This window comes from Colletotrichum truncatum (genome assembly GCF_014235925.2).
Source record: "Colletotrichum truncatum strain CMES1059 chromosome Unknown Contig_0001, whole genome shotgun sequence".
Lineage (NCBI taxonomy): Eukaryota > Fungi > Ascomycota > Sordariomycetes > Glomerellales > Glomerellaceae > Colletotrichum > Colletotrichum truncatum.
Window position 1 is genome coordinate 2,853,602 of NW_027222398.1, and position 16,921 is coordinate 2,870,522.

At 47.6% G+C, this 16,921-nt stretch overlaps 6 protein-coding genes across 6 annotated transcripts; 1 reads left to right on the plus strand and 5 right to left on the minus strand.

Annotated features, from left to right (window-relative positions):
* Window positions 1-304: 304 nt before the first annotated feature.
* CTRU02_200740 (beta-ketoacyl-acyl carrier protein reductase) lies at window positions 305-1,138 on the minus strand (the record flags this gene model as incomplete). Its single annotated transcript, XM_036718751.2, has 1 exon — window positions 305-1,138. The coding sequence occupies one exon, from the start codon at window positions 1,136-1,138 to the stop codon at window positions 305-307; it is 834 nt and encodes a 277-aa protein (XP_036589751.2).
* A 4,554-nt stretch (window positions 1,139-5,692) lies between these two features.
* CTRU02_200741 (uncharacterized protein) lies at window positions 5,693-6,647 on the minus strand (the record flags this gene model as incomplete). The annotated part of the gene is made up of 7 exons (XM_070203738.1): window positions 5,693-5,769; window positions 5,824-5,905; window positions 5,969-6,108; window positions 6,171-6,300; window positions 6,353-6,430; window positions 6,488-6,574; window positions 6,627-6,647. 7 exons carry the CDS (start codon window positions 6,645-6,647, stop codon window positions 5,693-5,695), a joined length of 615 nt encoding a protein of 204 aa, XP_070062320.1.
* A 1,434-nt stretch (window positions 6,648-8,081) lies between these two features.
* On the minus strand, window positions 8,082-8,840 carry CTRU02_200742 (uncharacterized protein; the record flags this gene model as incomplete). The annotated part of the gene is made up of 1 exon (XM_036718754.1): window positions 8,082-8,840. The coding sequence occupies one exon, from the start codon at window positions 8,838-8,840 to the stop codon at window positions 8,082-8,084; it is 759 nt and encodes a 252-aa protein (XP_036589754.1).
* Window positions 8,841-10,298: 1,458 nt separating this feature from the next.
* Window positions 10,299-11,972, plus strand: CTRU02_200743 (unsaturated glucuronyl hydrolase; the record flags this gene model as incomplete). The annotated part of the gene is made up of 1 exon (XM_036718756.1): window positions 10,299-11,972. The coding sequence occupies one exon, from the start codon at window positions 10,299-10,301 to the stop codon at window positions 11,970-11,972; it is 1,674 nt and encodes a 557-aa protein (XP_036589756.1).
* A 69-nt stretch (window positions 11,973-12,041) lies between these two features.
* Window positions 12,042-14,661, minus strand: CTRU02_200744 (C6 transcription factor; the record flags this gene model as incomplete). The annotated part of the gene is made up of 4 exons (XM_070203739.1): window positions 12,042-13,622; window positions 13,674-14,296; window positions 14,355-14,446; window positions 14,489-14,661. 4 exons carry the CDS (start codon window positions 14,659-14,661, stop codon window positions 12,042-12,044), a joined length of 2,469 nt encoding a protein of 822 aa, XP_070062321.1.
* Window positions 14,662-14,996: 335 nt separating this feature from the next.
* Window positions 14,997-16,854, minus strand: CTRU02_200745 (x-pro dipeptidyl-peptidase; the record flags this gene model as incomplete). The annotated part of the gene is made up of 2 exons (XM_036718758.1): window positions 14,997-15,888; window positions 15,941-16,854. 2 exons carry the CDS (start codon window positions 16,852-16,854, stop codon window positions 14,997-14,999), a joined length of 1,806 nt encoding a protein of 601 aa, XP_036589758.1.
* Window positions 16,855-16,921: the final 67 nt, after the last annotated feature.

Consider the following 16,921-nt stretch of genomic DNA (forward strand, 5'->3'; position numbering starts at 1 on the left):
AGTAGAAATCAACCAGTCGTTGTGACTTGTTAACAATTGCAGGTCAACGCAGACTATAATTGTCGTTAACTTGACCAAAGGCGTGGCGGTGTTTGTATGGTAAGACGAATGTTGTATAAACAAAACGTGAAAAAAAATAGTTGGAATAAATCCATATCTGTATTCAAGACGTGCTATAAACAGTCATAAGAACGAACAGCCAACAGACCATAATAGGTCAGGTACCCATCGAGTAGGAGTCTTAAATGCCACCCTATTCCTAGGGATTTAAGCCCATGACTAACAGATTGCATCTCAAGGGGCTTCAACCAAGGGCAGCCAAGACCGACCTGAAACCGCCATTGGCACTGATAGCCGCACCATTGACCCAACGCCCTTCCTCGCTGGCCAAAAACCCGACAACATAAGCGATATCTTCAGGTTCCCCAAGTCGCGGAGCAGCAGAGGCTTGCCCCATTATCTGCTGCTTAAAACTTTCAGGTAACTTGGACATTCCATCCAACAAAGAGTCCGTAGCAGTTGGTCCCACAATGACGCTGTTGAAAGTCATACCCCGCTCGGACGCGAAGGAATCAGCAAACGACCTCGTGAAGCTGTCCAAGGCCGCCTTGCTGGCACCATAAGTAATCAAAGGGTCGTTGTTGGAACCCTTTGCCGCAACGCTTGAAATGTTGATAACACGCCCGCCGGATTTAGGCGCCGCGTACTCCATAAAGGCAAGGGTGGTAGCTACTGGAGCGTAGACATTTGCAAGCATTATACTGGAGAAGTTATCGGGGCTGAACTCGGTCGTGGGTTTATAGGTCTCAACTGCCCCAACAATGGCATTGTTGACTAGGATTTCGATTGTTGATATGCCGAGGCTGCTGAGGGATTCCTTGATAACTTTAGGCCATGCCTCCCCATCGAGGGCGTCCGCCTTGATCGCAACTGCGTTCTTGACCCCCAGAGCGCGGCACTTGTCGATGGTGTCATCGGCAGCAGCCTTGTTGCTTGCGTAGGTGATGGCAATGTTGGCGAGGCCCTTGCGAGCCAGGTGGATGGCGATGGCCTTTCCAATACCTCTTGAGGCACCGGTCACGACAGCGGCCTTGCCGTGAAGGGACCACGGCGCGTCATTGTTGGCTTTTTCAGTCATGGTGATGATGATGATAAGAGTACTGCAGAACTGGCCAAGGTTGAAAGTAGCTGTGATTGAATTGTATCTAAACTCTTGAGCATCAGAGGTCGGAACACGGCTTTATAAGTAGTTTGCAGGAGATTTTGGAATTACACCTGTGTCTATTAACAAAGACGTCGTAAAGAGGATTCATCCGCTCCCATCAGTTGAGAAGTCCAGCGCCTAGAATCCCAGGTGTTTTCCTATTTGTTTCCATGATTATCAATCTCCGCAGCGTGCCTTGGCATAATTCACCAAACGGTTTCTCTGTCACCATCACACTGAGCGGAGTGAAGAAGATTGTCTCACTCTTACGGATTAATACGGCATTGCTGCCAGAGCCAAGATGGCCCTGACGGGATCCTTCCGCGGAGTCACGATCCCTTGTAGTCGGTCCTTAGGCGACCCAAAGTCCGCTGAGCTGACACCAACCGTTCTCATGAACAGCCATGTGTGATACTCAGCCTGATTTGTAACGAACACCTATAAAGTTTGAAAAATACAGGGTTAATCATGAACAATTCTTGGGATAAGCAGACACTAGTGTTTCATGGTTTGAAAATTACCAGCGATCATTGCCTGAATGATGGCGAACCCTACAATTTGACCTCATACGTGGTAAAGGTCTTGATCTTGACGGTGAGCGGAGTAGATGAACTGTGGAACTAGAGTAGCCCCACCGCGGGCGAGGATAGACATAACGCGTTATGTTGAGTTGGAGGGTGTGGTCAAGGCGACCATTGGGGGGGGGGGATAACCTGACCAATTACCCACTTATTTTGTGATTTGTGGGGCTACCCTGAGATCAGCTGACCATGGTCAGCTAGTTAGCTATGGTCAGGTTGAAATTCCTTAGCGCGGTTTGAAACCTCACCCTTGACATACTTTTTGTAAGAACATACGACATTTAAACGCTTCCAAATCCGTTCCGAATCGATTTACAATGGCTCTTCAATCGATTGAAAATCTCTTCCCTCGCCTAGAGGGAATAAGTCCTCTATTAGAACCTACTAGTCTTGATGCAGAAGCTGAAGAAGACTTAAATCTTTACTATCAACTACCAGCCCAGGCCCAGTCTGGCTTACCAGTAAATGAGGAGGTAGGGATATATGAGAACGACTTTGGAATTAGTTCTAAATCGATTCAGGATCAACTCGAAACCGATTCAGAAATACCTCCAACACTTGTTTCATCAGAGGCAACCCGTTCTGGGCATAATAGCCTCAGGGATGTTCATGTACTTGCTCAAAAAGTAATCTTTCTACCTACATATATAGAATATCCAGAAACAAGTGAGAATGGAGTCCTTTATGTTATTGATATAAGGACTTTAAATGAGGAGGATATTAAATCGCCTTGGAGAATGGTAAACGAACTACTTTTGAATCGATCCGGGATCGATCCCGAACTACTTCAGAACTAATTACATCACAGATTCAGTACAACCATGCCCGGCAATTCCCACCAAAACGGACGACTTCAGCATTCCTTCAAAATGCTGTTTGTTTACGTTCAACTTACACTTGTACAGGTGGAAAGGCATGCTCTTATTTCGATCAGAATCTTCCATGCTGGAAGCATCAGAAAGTTACCCCAGAAATCTTGCAAAGTATTGAAGCATTACGAACAGAGGTACTACAGTATGATCTCAAACGGAAAGCAGTTTCGTAAGCATTCAGAATCGATTCCGAACGGGTTCGGAACCCTTTTAGAAATAATATACTAATACTTATAAATAGATGGGCACAAGCACAGATAAAACGTTTCCAACAACATACCGCCTGCCGACCGTTTACAGAAAGATGTAGTCTTGAAGTAGTTAATACAGAGTATGGGGTAAGAAGCCTTTCTGAATGGATTGGGAATCAATTTGGAACTGATTCGGAATCACTTTAGTATATTCCAGGAACTTCCCAGATTACAGCCCGCTGCATCTGCTGGTCACAAAGTCTCCAAGGAGAAAACCATTATATTGGCTTTCCTCCAATCGAATTCCAGCTATATTTACCTCTAATCAAAACTATACTTCAAGGGGGAAGTATAGAAGAAAGCTCCCCTACTGATAGCTGTTATCTTTTTGCTAGCAATAAGAGGAGAATTACACGATGCGGTAAGTAAATTAGTATCGAATCGATTCCAAATGGGTTCCCAACTGATTCTGAATCAATCTAGACGCTAATCATATCGTTCCTGAAACAATTCTTCAAATTACGTGTTCAGTAAAATGGAACTTCTGGGTCCCGCTTGATCTAGAAGCTACCCCAGTTATTCTTCTAACTTCTCATGGGGTCCATTTACATCCACCACCACCACCAGTTAGAGCCCCAGCTAGTATTATATCTAGGCTGCAACAGGTAGTCCAGAAGATCAATCAACCTAGAACGGGGTTAAGTGAGAATCCTTTTAGAATCGTTTCCGAACCGATTCAGAGCTAATCCAGTATTGATTCTAGATGCATTCCTACAATCTCGCGAACTTCAGGAATTCTGTGATACTTATAATAGCCAGACTATTACAAGCGTTCATCAAAGTCTAGCAAATACAGACTTCTTACGCTCAATTATCCGTAAACAAGAAGCAATTAGCTTTCCAGCAGGCTGTTCACGTCTAGCGATTTGGTATGAATACCAGTATGCTCAAACTAGGCGTCAAATTCGGGTATGAAGTGATTCTGAATCGGTTCTGAGCGGGTTCAATACTAATTTACTTATAGTATATTCAGTACTTTAATGATGACGGCAATACATACCTATGTATTGTATTTCATGCAGAGCAAGCTGAATTATGGAAGAAAGAGGCTTTTAATACTTTCCAGGTAGATACAAACTATAAACATCTAGCTGGAAAGGAGGAAGTTGAGGTTATTTGGGGATGGTATAATTCGATATCTTCGAAAGGTGCGTAATCGCTTCTAAATCGATTTAGAACGGATTCTTAACAGATTCCTAACTATTTTAGCAATTCCACTTATCCGAGTTTTTACCAATTCTGAAAGTACAGAAATGTATCAGCAGATGTATACAATTGTGTTTAAACTACTTTATAAGAAATTTGGATATAAAGTCAAGTGGAAACACCTTCATGGTAGGGGTCTACTAGGTATTACAGTTGATCAAGACCATAAAAACCTTATTGGTATGGGTTCTTAATAGTTTCTAAACCGATTCAGAACCGATTTATAACTAATTATCTAGGGTTTGGGAAATATCTATCTCTGGAATGTGACCCAGAGCATAGACCATGGGCATGGCAGGTTGAACGCTCTGTACGCTTCTGTTTAATTCATTTCCAACGAGGGATTGAGGCATACTGTACAGAAGACCGTAGCCCTGACTCTCTATGGAATCAAATGCGCAGCCTACTATTCTGCCGTTCCTCAGAAGACTACTTCGCTTTATGTCAGGCATTTGAGAGTAAGGATCAATTCTATATCGCTTCCGAATCGCTTCAGAGTCACTTGGGAACTAATTTACTTAGCTGAACCTCAAATAAAAGCATGGGCTCAACATAAAGCCCGAAAAACAATTGCAGCTGGACTTAATCAGAACTGCTCTAAAATCCCCTTATCAGATTGGAGTCAATTCATACCTAATACAAATACTGTTGAGGTTTTACATGAAGCCTCATATACTTGGAGTAATCGGTATTTACCATTACTTACATGTATCCAGAAGTAAGTTTGGAATCCCTTCTGAATTGATTCGGAATTGGTTTGGAATGCGTTGAGAACTAATTCAAAAGTACTTAGATGTGCAGAATACGATCGCCATCTTTTAGAGCAGGATACAGTGTTTACAACACTAGGAATCCGGCTTTCCTGGAAAGATGTTTCTATTATTAGCCGTTATAATACAGCTGCAAGCCGTTTACGTAAGTTAAAAATACTTTAATATTTATTAATAATTATTTCTAAATTATTTTAGAACTTAAACGCCAACGCCAGAGGGAATCCCGTGAGCAACTAGATAATGAACGTGTTGAAAGGCTTTTATCAACCCGACTCTTTACGTCTAGTCCCTCAAGGGGTACTAATTCAAGAAGTCCATCCTCAATTCCGAATCGATCCCGAAGTCTTTCAGAAGCGATTCGGAATCGATCCCCTCGTCTTTCCCATGCTTCATCTTCTGGGGTTATTAGGTCAAATACTCTCCAAAGAACATCTATTTCTAACTTAAGAAACGAAATCAGACAGGGACAACAAGATGACTTTGACTTACAGAAGCAAAGTCTAGAATTAGAAGAAAAGCGATTAGAATTAGAAGCAAGAAAACTTCTAGTTGAAAAACAGAAGCTTGAACTACAAGAAAAGGAACTAGAGTTAGCAGAGCGGCGGAGAAGGTTAGGACTTTGATAGCATATAGGATAGGTAGAGGATCGATTCTAAATCATTTCTATATTGATTTAGAAATGCTTTTTTAAAAAAAAGCTTAAAAACCGAACGCCCCGGGTATCTATAAAGAATTGATTCTAAAGCGGTTCCAAATCGGTCCCGAAAGAAGTCCCAAACTGGTTCCAAACCGATCCTGAATTGATTCAGGCCTCATCTTCTTCATCATCCTCAAAGCGGGCCCAGACCTCACATTCCTGATCGCGAAGGGCGGGAGGACATTCTGAATCGATTCGTAATTAGTTCTGAACTGCTTCAAGACTGATTCTAAACTTACTAGCATTGCGGGCAGTGGTGCAGTAGGTGCACTTGCCCTTGGCAGGGAAGCCGGCGGCGCGACGCATTTCGGCGAAGTTGATCTGTTGCAGAATCGATTCAGAATGGGTTCCAAAAGGATTCCGGATCGATTGAGAATCACTTACCACAGTTTGGTTGCCCCGCTTGCGCGTGGGCACGGCAAGAAGGGGGGGAGGGGTCTGCGCCTTCCGTTTCTTGGAAGGAGTCTGCAGCTCGCTGTCATCGCGAGCGCCGATGGCGATGCCGTGGATGCGGTCGTAGAATTCTATTCATAATCAGTTTAGAACTAGTTCAGAATCGGTACAGAATCAGTTCAGAATCACTTACCAGCTGCATCATCGTTCTCCTCGACGGAGTTCGCGCCGGACTTGCGGCTCTTAACCTTGGCCGGGACCCCGTCGAGCTTGTGCTTCTTGATGTGGTTCTTGAGGTTCGACTCGCTCGAGAACCGCTCCGTCTAATCGATTCGAAATTGGTTCTGAACCGATCCGGAACTGATTCTGAATTACCTTGGTGCACGTGATGCTGCTGGATCTACCACCCCAGCGGCAGTAGAGTTCGCCAGGGGCGAGCTTGACTTCGCCAGCCTGAATCGATTCAGAACTGTTTCTGAATCGTTGTGGAATCACTTCTGAATCACTTACCTCGTTGAACTCGAAGGGAGGAAGATCCTCCATGCGGTGGTTCTTGCCGCCCTGGAGAAGACCTTCTTTGTAGGTCTTGTAATCGTCCTGATTCTGAATCAGTTCTGAATCGATCCTAAACCGATTCCATTGTACTTACAGAATCCTTGTATGAAGGCATGATGTCGGATTTCTGAACTGATTCGGAAGTAATTAGGAATCGGTGCGCCAGGGGGGGGGGGGGGGGGCGCATACGATTTGAAAGGGTTACGGAGGGAAAAGGAAGAGAATCAGAATAGAATAGGGATTTAAATATTAATATGGGGTATGCACCCTAATCAGTAGTGGGACGCAATCAGTAACTGGTCCGTGCACCTGACCGATTAAAAATTCCATGGTCAGGTGGACCCACTTCACCTCAATACAGCCAATCATGAAATTGGTCAGATAGACCCATAATTCATTTAAATAAGTGGGTAATTGGTCAGGTTATCCCCCCCCCCCAATGGTCGCCTTGACCATACCCTCGTTGAGTTGGCGGAGAAGTGGTTGGCGGAGCTTATGCGCGGGCGGAGTTTGAAATATCATAGCCTTCAGCCGAACTTGCGGATTGATTGATAATCCAACGTCTGATAAGCGAATTTCTCATGACAGGGTAGGTTATGTCTATAAGGAAGCATTTTAATGGTAATAAAACGGTAACATTTCGACCAACTCGTCAGGCATTCATTCTTCGGTAAAAATGTTGAGGTTCTGGGCAGCATATCAGCAGCACGTAGTAGCCTAAATATTTTTTTTTCGGGATGATGAACAGGTATAACATGGTTTAAAGTTTGGTATAATTATGTAACATAGCAGTCACAGCATGTAACCACTTGTTGAAGGATGGGTCAAGGGGAAACTTAAACATTGATTTAACTTCAGCTAATACAATGCCTATATCAGTCTTTTGATCGCCCAATCATGGATTTCACAGAAGTTAGGGGACTTGGGAGCATATTTTGTACATTCCATAGTTCAAACCAACGAATTCAGTGCCTCTGACTGCTGAGGAAAGATGCAAGGCTATCTACACTAACTGGCCTCGGGAACCATGTCATTTCTCTAAGTTACCTACCTTACTATACGCCCCAATTGAAGTTGATCGCTGGAGATGTGTTTCGCATAGTCAGCGTTTCCTCGGATATTAAAAAAATGGTTTATTTTAAGTCCCTTTCTGAAGCCCCTGCTGATGCTGGCTTTATAAACCCATCACCTCTCTGTGATGGAGGCGATGAAAACCAAGGTGTTCGGGAATGAAGCCATTCCCATTATGAATCAGTTTAGAACCAAACTTTGGCAAGGATGAGGTTGTGGTTTTCGGCCATCTCCACTTGAAGAGTATCCCTCCCCATTTACCTTTCATTTACCCCATGCTAATGGTTTGATTTGATCTGTGAGCCTTATGGGGCTGATTATTGCTATGGATATATAGAGGCTCAATGTTGCTTGCTTGGTACGGTCCTGTGGAGGGAAGTCCGGCTACTTGAGCCCTGGGACGCAACACCCAAAATCCATAGGTTTAAATCAAGTTACTAGAACGCTACAAGGTGCCGCCACTCTTCTATTGAGAATATCAAACCAACTTCTTGTGCCCTCGTGCCTCCCGAAGCATTGCCGGGTGTTGCAGCTTACCTCCATTGATCTTCTGCCAACCAATTACTCTGAACCCCATTTTTTCATACAAAGCCCTGCCAGGCTTGCTGGACTCGAGTACCGCAGGCGCTTCTTCCTCTTCGCTGCGCTCAATCCCCCACTGCAGAAGCGTTTTCCCGACGCCACAGTTCTGTGAATCTGGTGACACGCCCAGGTAAGAGAGACGCCATCGTTCCTCTGGGTAAAGCTTCTCGACATTTCGGTGTGCCAACAAGAGGTCGATTAAGCCAACAAGAGGCAATCGCCCAAGTATGATGCAATAGACCAGCTCGAGAATAGCCGCCAATCTACTCAGTTCTGTTTGTCGACGCATGTCAGATTTACATCTCCAGAGATAGTGATCTGCTTTAAGGAGGATCTTACTTTTTCCAAGACTGTCACTTCGCCAGCTTCGGGCGATGTCGCCTTTGCCGTGTCTTCGCCATACTGCAAAACCTACTGCGTTGCGCATATCCTTGGATCCATCCTTGCAAGCGGCAATGATGACGGTACCAGGCTGGGAAAACTCGTCCTTGAGAATGATTCTCCACAATTGATGATAGTTCTTGGGTGATTTATGACGGTCTGGACAGAACAATTCAAACACAGGATCATTAATCCATGTCTTGGATCCGAGAGCTGTGAGTAGTTTGACTTGGTCAAGCGAGTTGACTCGAACAAGTTCTATGGGGTGATGCATGATGGAGACTCGCAAGGTCAAGAGTTGGAAATTTAGTCTTAAGGCAAACAAGAGATGGGTGATTACTGACTTAAAGATGAGGAGAGGTAATGTATTTCTATTTCGAGAAGTTGGTGTGATTGGTTTTTCAGGAGTAGGGGTGAACACCTACATCCCAACCGAATGTCTACGCGAATGCGACTCACCCGAGTGCAAATCCTTTGCTCTCATTTCACTGACCTATTACAAGGCTCTTATCAATCATTGGATACCCTCAGAGCTCGAGACCCTTGATTGTCTAGGTATGTTACACGAACGAAAGGTCCCAAGGATTGGTGCCGCAATCACATTATGCTATGTTGCCAAGGATATACTCGGCAGACCTGCCGTCATTTCTGCTGCGCCATGCATTGAACTATGAAGAATGATTTGTGCGGATTGGAAGCGAGCAAATATCACCCTGTTCGAGAAATAGTTGTGACCTGGACATGCACGAATTCGAGGTAATAGGCTTATCTAGACGGCTTCCGCGGAAGGCCGACGGAAAGCCATACCCGGTTTTCTTCATGCGGTCATGCGGCAATGCGCCGGCTGGTCACACATCCCGAGGGTCTCGTTGTATTCAGCTTCAAGCACTACTGTTACACTCTGAGGTAGCTTTCATCTTGTTCTCACCCCTTAAAACTTACAGTGACAGGTTCCATCAGGTAATGGGTTTCTGGATAAGTAAATGCCGGGCCGAAGACGCCTAAAAGCTCGCCCCTTGGCTATTCAATTCTTTGTGTTATATAGGTATGGCTGATAACACCGACCGTCTCCATGATGAATAAGATTGAATTGAAACAAGCCACTAACATAATGACGATTGGCCAGTCGAATGATATTTTTGCTTCTTGATTGTCATCTGATGGACCGAGGACTGAGGACCTTCTCAGATTCAGGACAGCCTCGCGACCTTAATTGTTTTTGTAGACAGTAGCAGACATGACCGGCCTATATTACGCAAAGTTCTTTCAGCAAATCGCTCTCTTTACTAATAGATTCTCTACGACACGGCGCATGGAGAACCGAGAATGCCATTTAGCAGGCCACTGTTTAGACTAGGTAACAATCCTTCGGGTGAAAGTCCTCGGGATAGTGGGGTATGTTTACCCCGACAAGTGCGTCGGGAAGAATACGATCGACCCAACATACATCGTAAAAGCCTTTGGCCGAGAGATGGACCGCAATCCGATCAAGGAAATTCTTCAACTCGCTTCGAAGGGGCGTATACCGTATGTCAATCTTTAATTTCAGGTTGCGATGATTATCATCCGTCTAACCCGGGGATTTTCAGTACAGAAGTACAAAACTATGGCTTCATAGCTGAGTACCTCCAAGTTAAAAACATTCATCAAATCTTCTTGTCTTGCATCAATTTTCCCTTGATCTTACAACGTGCATTTGATTTTTATCATGTCCGGACAGGAAACCGACGCCATGGTTATCGAAACAAGCCCTGACGCTCCTCTGGGAACAATACCTAGAGAGACGGTTGTTTCCCGCCATGATAGCATATCTTCGGAGCCCCCGGCTTCAAGCTCGACACAGGCGCCAGAGGATCTGTCTTTGGACAGAAGCAGCGAAACGTCCTGGTCTGAAGAAGCAGCTGACGCGGAGGACTGGGCCGCCTTCTACCCCAAAGCCACTCTCGCACATCGACTCCACGAGCTTTTCGAGGAGAACATCACCGCAAAAATCTGCCGCACCGCGACGAAATCCCTGGAAGAAAAGTTCGTATACAACTCTAACACGACCCGAAAGGTTCCCATCGCCTTCCCGGAAATTGTCCCGCAAGAGGGGCCCAACGCGGGCAAATATGAGTTCCGCGACCCGGACTTTTGGACTTGTGGCTTCTTTCCAGGAACCATCTATGCTCTACTAGAGCGAACCATCAAACACCCACAAACCATGCATCTCTCAAACGTAGGACCGGAGCTGAATGTCGCCGGTCTGCGCGCCCATCTGCGGGAGCTATGTGATATCTGGGTAGATCCACTCCACAGCATGGCCAGCAGAACGGATACCCATGATATCGGGTTCATTATCATGCCCGCTCTCCAAAGAGATTGGGAGCTCACTGGAAACCGAAAAAGCTTCGACTCAATTGTCAGAGCGGCTCGAAGCCTCGCAACTCGCTATATTCCCACTGCTGGTGCGATCCGGAGCTGGGACTGTCTCTTGAAAAAGGACATTACCGTCACTGATATGAACACCAATCTGTTGGCCATCATCGACAGCCTCTGCAACTTGGACCTTTTGTTTTACGCATCCGCACACACCGGGGATACTACACTTGCAGACATCGCCGCTACTCACGCACGTACGCTGCTGCATACCCATCTACGGCCTGAGACCGCGAAGACTCTGGCCAAGGATGGGTACCGGGGCCAACTTTACTCAACCTGCCATGTGGCTAATATTGACCCTGCCACCGGAGATCTCAAATGGCGCTGGACGGCACAGGGGTACTCCAACGAATCTACTTGGGCTCGCGGGCAGAGTTGGGCGATCTTGGGATATGCTCAAACGTACCTGTGGACGAAGGATAAGATTTTCCTCGAAGCAGCTTGTGGCGCCGCGGAGTATTTCTTGTACAGGCTCGACACTGCGCCAGCTTGTGTGGGAATACCAGTTACCAGCGACCAAAATGGCGGTAGTTCTTTGCGAGAAGGCTTACCCGGAAAGACCAAGGGACGTCGAGTTCCTCTCTGGGACTTTGATGCACCCATACAAGACACCTCGAACCCTCTGAGAGATTCCTCCGCGGGTGTGATCACCGCGAACGGTTTGTTACTTCTGTCACAGGCCCTCACGAGCGTCCAGCAACACGCCTTGGCTCGCAGGTTCTTTGATGCTGCAATTGGCATAGTCAGAGACACCCTCGATCATTCCCTCGCCACGGAGAAGGCCCAGTTTACTAGGAACGACAGACATGCAGGCGTGACTGTCGAGGACGTGATCACCGGGAGAACCTTTGAAGGTGTTCTCAAGCACGGAACGGCCAACAACAACGAGAATGCACGACGCCGGTACGCTAACCACAGCTTGGTATACGGGGATTACTATCTCGTAGAGTTTGGAAACAGGCTTTTGAACATGAGTTTGGTTTAGATTTCAGATTTGGTTGTACAAGTAGGCGTATATTGTTTTCATTTTGGGGTAAATTAGAGGGCATTAGACTTACCATCCCCCACCTTCGTATTCCGTGCCGAAGATGCCGTCGTCAAAACTGATGATCCTGTCCATATCGACAAACTCTTGATCCAAAAGCAACTGAGAAATATTGCTCAGCTCGCCGCTTCCGACACTACCCCTATGATACATGTTGGGCTGAGGCATGGGCTCGACGCCGTTCATCTCCATCCTAGGAGGATGCACCAGCATCGCACTTGGCGGCTGGTTGGGATTTATTGTTGAGCTATTGTTGACATACTGCTGCGTAACAACCATGTCGACGTTGCTGCTTGGCCCAATACCGTTATTCTGCTGGTCAGTCCTGCCACCATTGGACCTAGCCTCTGGTATTGCTTGCTGGACGGCGCCACTGCGTGCGGAATGAGGAAAGGCGGGCGGATTCATGAAGCTGGTGTGGTCGATCTCAGTCGTGTAGCCCAACACGTTGATGTTGAAAGACGCGTCGTCGCGGCATCTAGAATGCATCTCGGTGAGCTTCCGGGAATACTTGCCGGCGAGGTTATCCCTCGCCGGTTCCAGGCTGTGAGGACCGGCCCAACGACTAGCCATCTCATCTAGGATTTGTACCAGGGACCAGAATTCAGGCACAAGCTCTCCACCGAGGTCATACCTCCACCGTAGTAGCAGTACTCTGGCGGCGACATAAATACAGAACGCGAATTGGCTGGATACTGGCATTGTCGAAGGCGCATGCTTGAGATAGTTCTCCGCGATTATAGCGATTTCCACAGCTGCCGTTTGGCACGTGTCAATGCTCAAAATACTTGGCAAACGGGCCCGGAAAGACCAATCTCTTGGCGGGAAGGCGATGAGCTGGTGAAGCAGAATCATCGAGGTGTTGTGTGTGACGTGCGCCAGAGTCAGGTTCGGATCCATGCGCGTTGACTGGCGGGCCATGTTCGCCTTCCACTTTTGAGGGAGCAGCATCTTCCAGTGCACAAGACGGAGGTCGAGCTCCTTGAACCTGGTAAGCCAGCTACTTATGTCTCTCTGATCTCGCATGTTGATCTTCTGCTGCAGGAAGTAGCTGGTGACTCTGCTGAGAGACTCGGTCGCTTCTATACAGTAAGCAAACGCACCGACGGTCGACATGTCGACGCTAGTAACTTGCGCTCCCGGCGAGGTGCCGGCCTCGGATGGTGTTTGGGTCTCTTCTTCCGCGACTGCTTGTGATGTTTGCGCATAGTGGGACGGTATGAAGGCAATGGGGTTTCCGATTCTACCGGCAGCCTTGTCCCATATACCAAAATAAGGGGTGACCACTCGGTCCTCCTTCCGCCAAAGAACTCCGTCGCATGGCAGTCGACAGTGGACGTCGTCAGAGGTAAGACTGGTGTTCCAGCCCATTGTGACAGAGATCAAACGGTCAAGTTTGAACACGTTCCAGAACACCCGCCGCCGCTCCTCGGCCTCGGTCCAGTTGTTGGGCGGAGGAAGTGACACGAACGGTTGAGATAATGACGGCCTCTCGGCATCGTCGTGTTCAACCGTGAGCTGTAGATACTCCACCGTCCGAGTAAGTGAGCCGACAAGAGACCAGGCTTGAGATGCCTCCCCACTGCCAATCTAAAGGGACAGTTAGTAGTTGCTATAGAGCGGAAAGACAGGAGCACTTACATCATTGAAGGCGACGATGATGAGAGCTTGCAAACTCTCCACGGTAAGGTGCTTCATTGCCTGTGACACGATCCAGTCTCTCACCCCAATTCGCTGCTGCGGTGAGCCGAATACGGCTGCAGCAACTTCCTCGTCACTAATGTACCTCGAAGCAGAGAGTATCATTGAATGCAACACAACCCGCAGTGCCTCAAACTCACTTGGCTCGGCGAGTCTGCGACGGAACCTCGCCTCGTGCAGGATGGGAATCCAGGGGTGGACATGTGAGAAATATGCTTGTAAGACGGTTTGTAACTCATCCTCGTCTGGACAAGACGGTGTGCCAATACCAAGGACTAGAGGTTGAACTTCATCATGATCGTCTAAACGGCGCCGTTTGGCCCTTGGAGGTTGATTGTCTGTCTCGTGCGAGGTCTTCCCCTCACCAAATGAACCTGCGGTTTTAGAGTTGAATTTCTGCAGCTCTTTTGCGAAGAATGACATGATGCTATATGCATTCTTCTCAAGTTCAGCGGAGCTGCCATGAGGGCTTTCACGGATGGGTGAGCTATCAGTCCCAGACTGCCTCCTGTCTCTGTCTGGTGGATTGACCCTTTGTTGGTGAACTGTTCTCTCCAAAGCATCTAACACCAGATAATCAGCCTGATGATGATTACATTATCCTCTGAGTCTCGGACAAACCTAATCTTCGATGCAGATTCTCTATCGCACCGGCTTTCATCCCCGGCTTAGACCTCTTGGACTCGTAAACACAGTCACTTCCTACTGCGAGTCAGTTGCCAAAACGGGAAGGTTTCTTATCAAAAAAACAAGACCCACCTGTCTTTCGGCATTGTTGACATGTTGGAACCTCCCGGGAACATCGCAGCTTACGGCGCCGGCAGCAGTTGCAGGCGAGGGCCGCAGCGGCCTCCGAGACGCCCCCGGAGTCGTCATGGATTGCATCTGTGGCTTCGCCTTGGTGAGCGAGCTCTATACCATTATCCATGGTCAGACATTGGCGGAGCGAATGGGCCACAGATTGATTGCGGGTTCTGGCAGTTGTTCGCATGATGTAGGGCGGAGGCTGGCGTAGTTATGATTCCACGGAGAATGGCCCGCCTCCCGCACGAGATGGCCCGAAATGCCGAGATACCCCACAACGCCCCCCGCATTCCCAACCCCATGGGCCACTGGCCATGTGGGTGGGAATCTGGGGATGAGGAAAGTGGGAGATTGTTTGTCTACGGTTACCATTTTTGTCTTTACAAACAGCTATCTAGATCACAAAGAGTAACATACAGAAGCACCGTAGTGGGCGCCACGGCATGCTGCCACTGAAGGCTAGTGGTCATAGAACCTCCACTTGGAGGTGTAGTCTGGGCTGAGGGGCTGGTTCAGCAATAACGCTCGTAATAGCTCGATGGGCATCGTGTTCGCCCTCAGAATCTTGTCGTGCAGCTCCTTCTCACCCATCAATCCCTTCGTGAGGACTTCCTCTCGCAACCCGTGTAGTTGGATAGCTCCCAACATGTACCCGGCTTGGTATAACGGCGAGTAGTCGCCGCCGAATGACCTTGTGACCTCTCCTTCAGCATTGGAGCGTTCGTGTCCAACCCAGTCGACTAGCAGGTCAACGCACTCCTGCGGCGTCATCTCGCCCAGATGATACTTCAAAGAGAAGATGATTCGAGCGCAACGATGCATTCGCCAAAAAAGGGTTCCGATTTTGTCCTCGTTAGAGACAAAGAAGTCACCCCGGTTCCAGAATACGAATTCCCAGTACATGGCCCATCCTTCAACGAAGAATGGAGTCTCGAATAACTTCCTGTAAGGATGGTGGCGTTTTGCCATGAAAAGCTGAAGTCGATGTCCGGGGATTAGCTCATGGAAAGCGGTTGCGTGAGAAAAGTGAGGGTTGTTGCCGCGCATCACCATCATCTTCAAGTCGTGGTCCATCGTGGCAGTAGGATAAGAAACGAGTATAGATGGGCCACCGAGGAAGAATGGCGACTCCTTCTGTTGTTCTGGTGAAATCATGAACATGCGCCATGTTTCGGCAGCGATTTCCGGGACAGTGACAAGGTCATGCTTGACGACAAAGTCTTCTCCCTGGCGGGCGAGCTGACGAACAAGCTCTGGTTGTTGACCGGGCTCAACATACTTGTTCTTGACATATTCGAGAGCAGCCTTCCAGTTGTCGCCAAAGTCTGGCGAGGAGCTGGCAGCTTTAAGGCTGTGAAAATTGTGTTAGTTCCCATTTTGGAAATGGTGTCGGATTCACCTACTCCGATGCGCTCCCATTCGGCCCAACGGAACCGCCCTGGTCGCTCGAAAGGCCGCGTGAAGCCTTCTTCATTTCCTTTTCGCACCAATTGTACTGTTCTTTGGCCAGTTTTAGAAGCTCCTCAGGCGTGTAGGGAATCATTTCCGCTTCGAGCTCGTTCAGCAGGCCATCCCTACCAATCGGTTCGACTGCCGCGTGGACAGCACTGGATCCAGTCTTCTCCTTCAACTTAGTCTCCAGTGCCGACCTGTTAGCGGCGAGGGCATCGTCGAAACTCTTCTTGGGTGCTTCGCACCACCAAGGGAATAGCGGATCGTACGGAGAGTAAAAACCATACAACTCGTCAATGTGGCTACGAAGCTGATCGACGGTACTGATAGCTCTGGCCAAAGTTGATCCATTTGCTTTGATCTCATTTGATAGTATTGACTTTGTGGTTTCCTGTACCTCCTTGGCGGTGTCATTCAACGTCATGGCTGTCTTCTTGCTGTCAACGGGTACCAGGCGCTGGCGAGCTTCGACCAGGTCGATGAGCGTCTGAGTGAAAGGTAAAACTGGCTGAACCTGCTCATCTCGCTGGCGGTCCAACTCCAAAACACGAAGGTTTCGCCGGAGATAGTTGCGAAGTAACAGGAAATCAACTTTGTCTTCTTGATGGTAAGTATCAAAGGGCGATTTGAATAAGCTCTCAAGTTCTTCAGAATAGTACTTCTTTAGGCGATGATATCGGCTAGAAGAAAACTTGATGTTGTAAAAATTGAACAGATTTTTCTCGTCAAAGCTAACTCGTTGAATGCGCTCGGTCATCGACTCTGTCTCAGGAGTGATGACTGGATGCTTGCCTTCATCGACATCAACCCAATCGCCGTCAGGGGCAGCTGTGGCTGGCCGAACTGAAAGAGCACGCGATGCCATGATGGATGACTGTTGCGTGATGAAAGCTAAAGAAAATAACTGAGAGATCAATACCAAGACTTAGTGT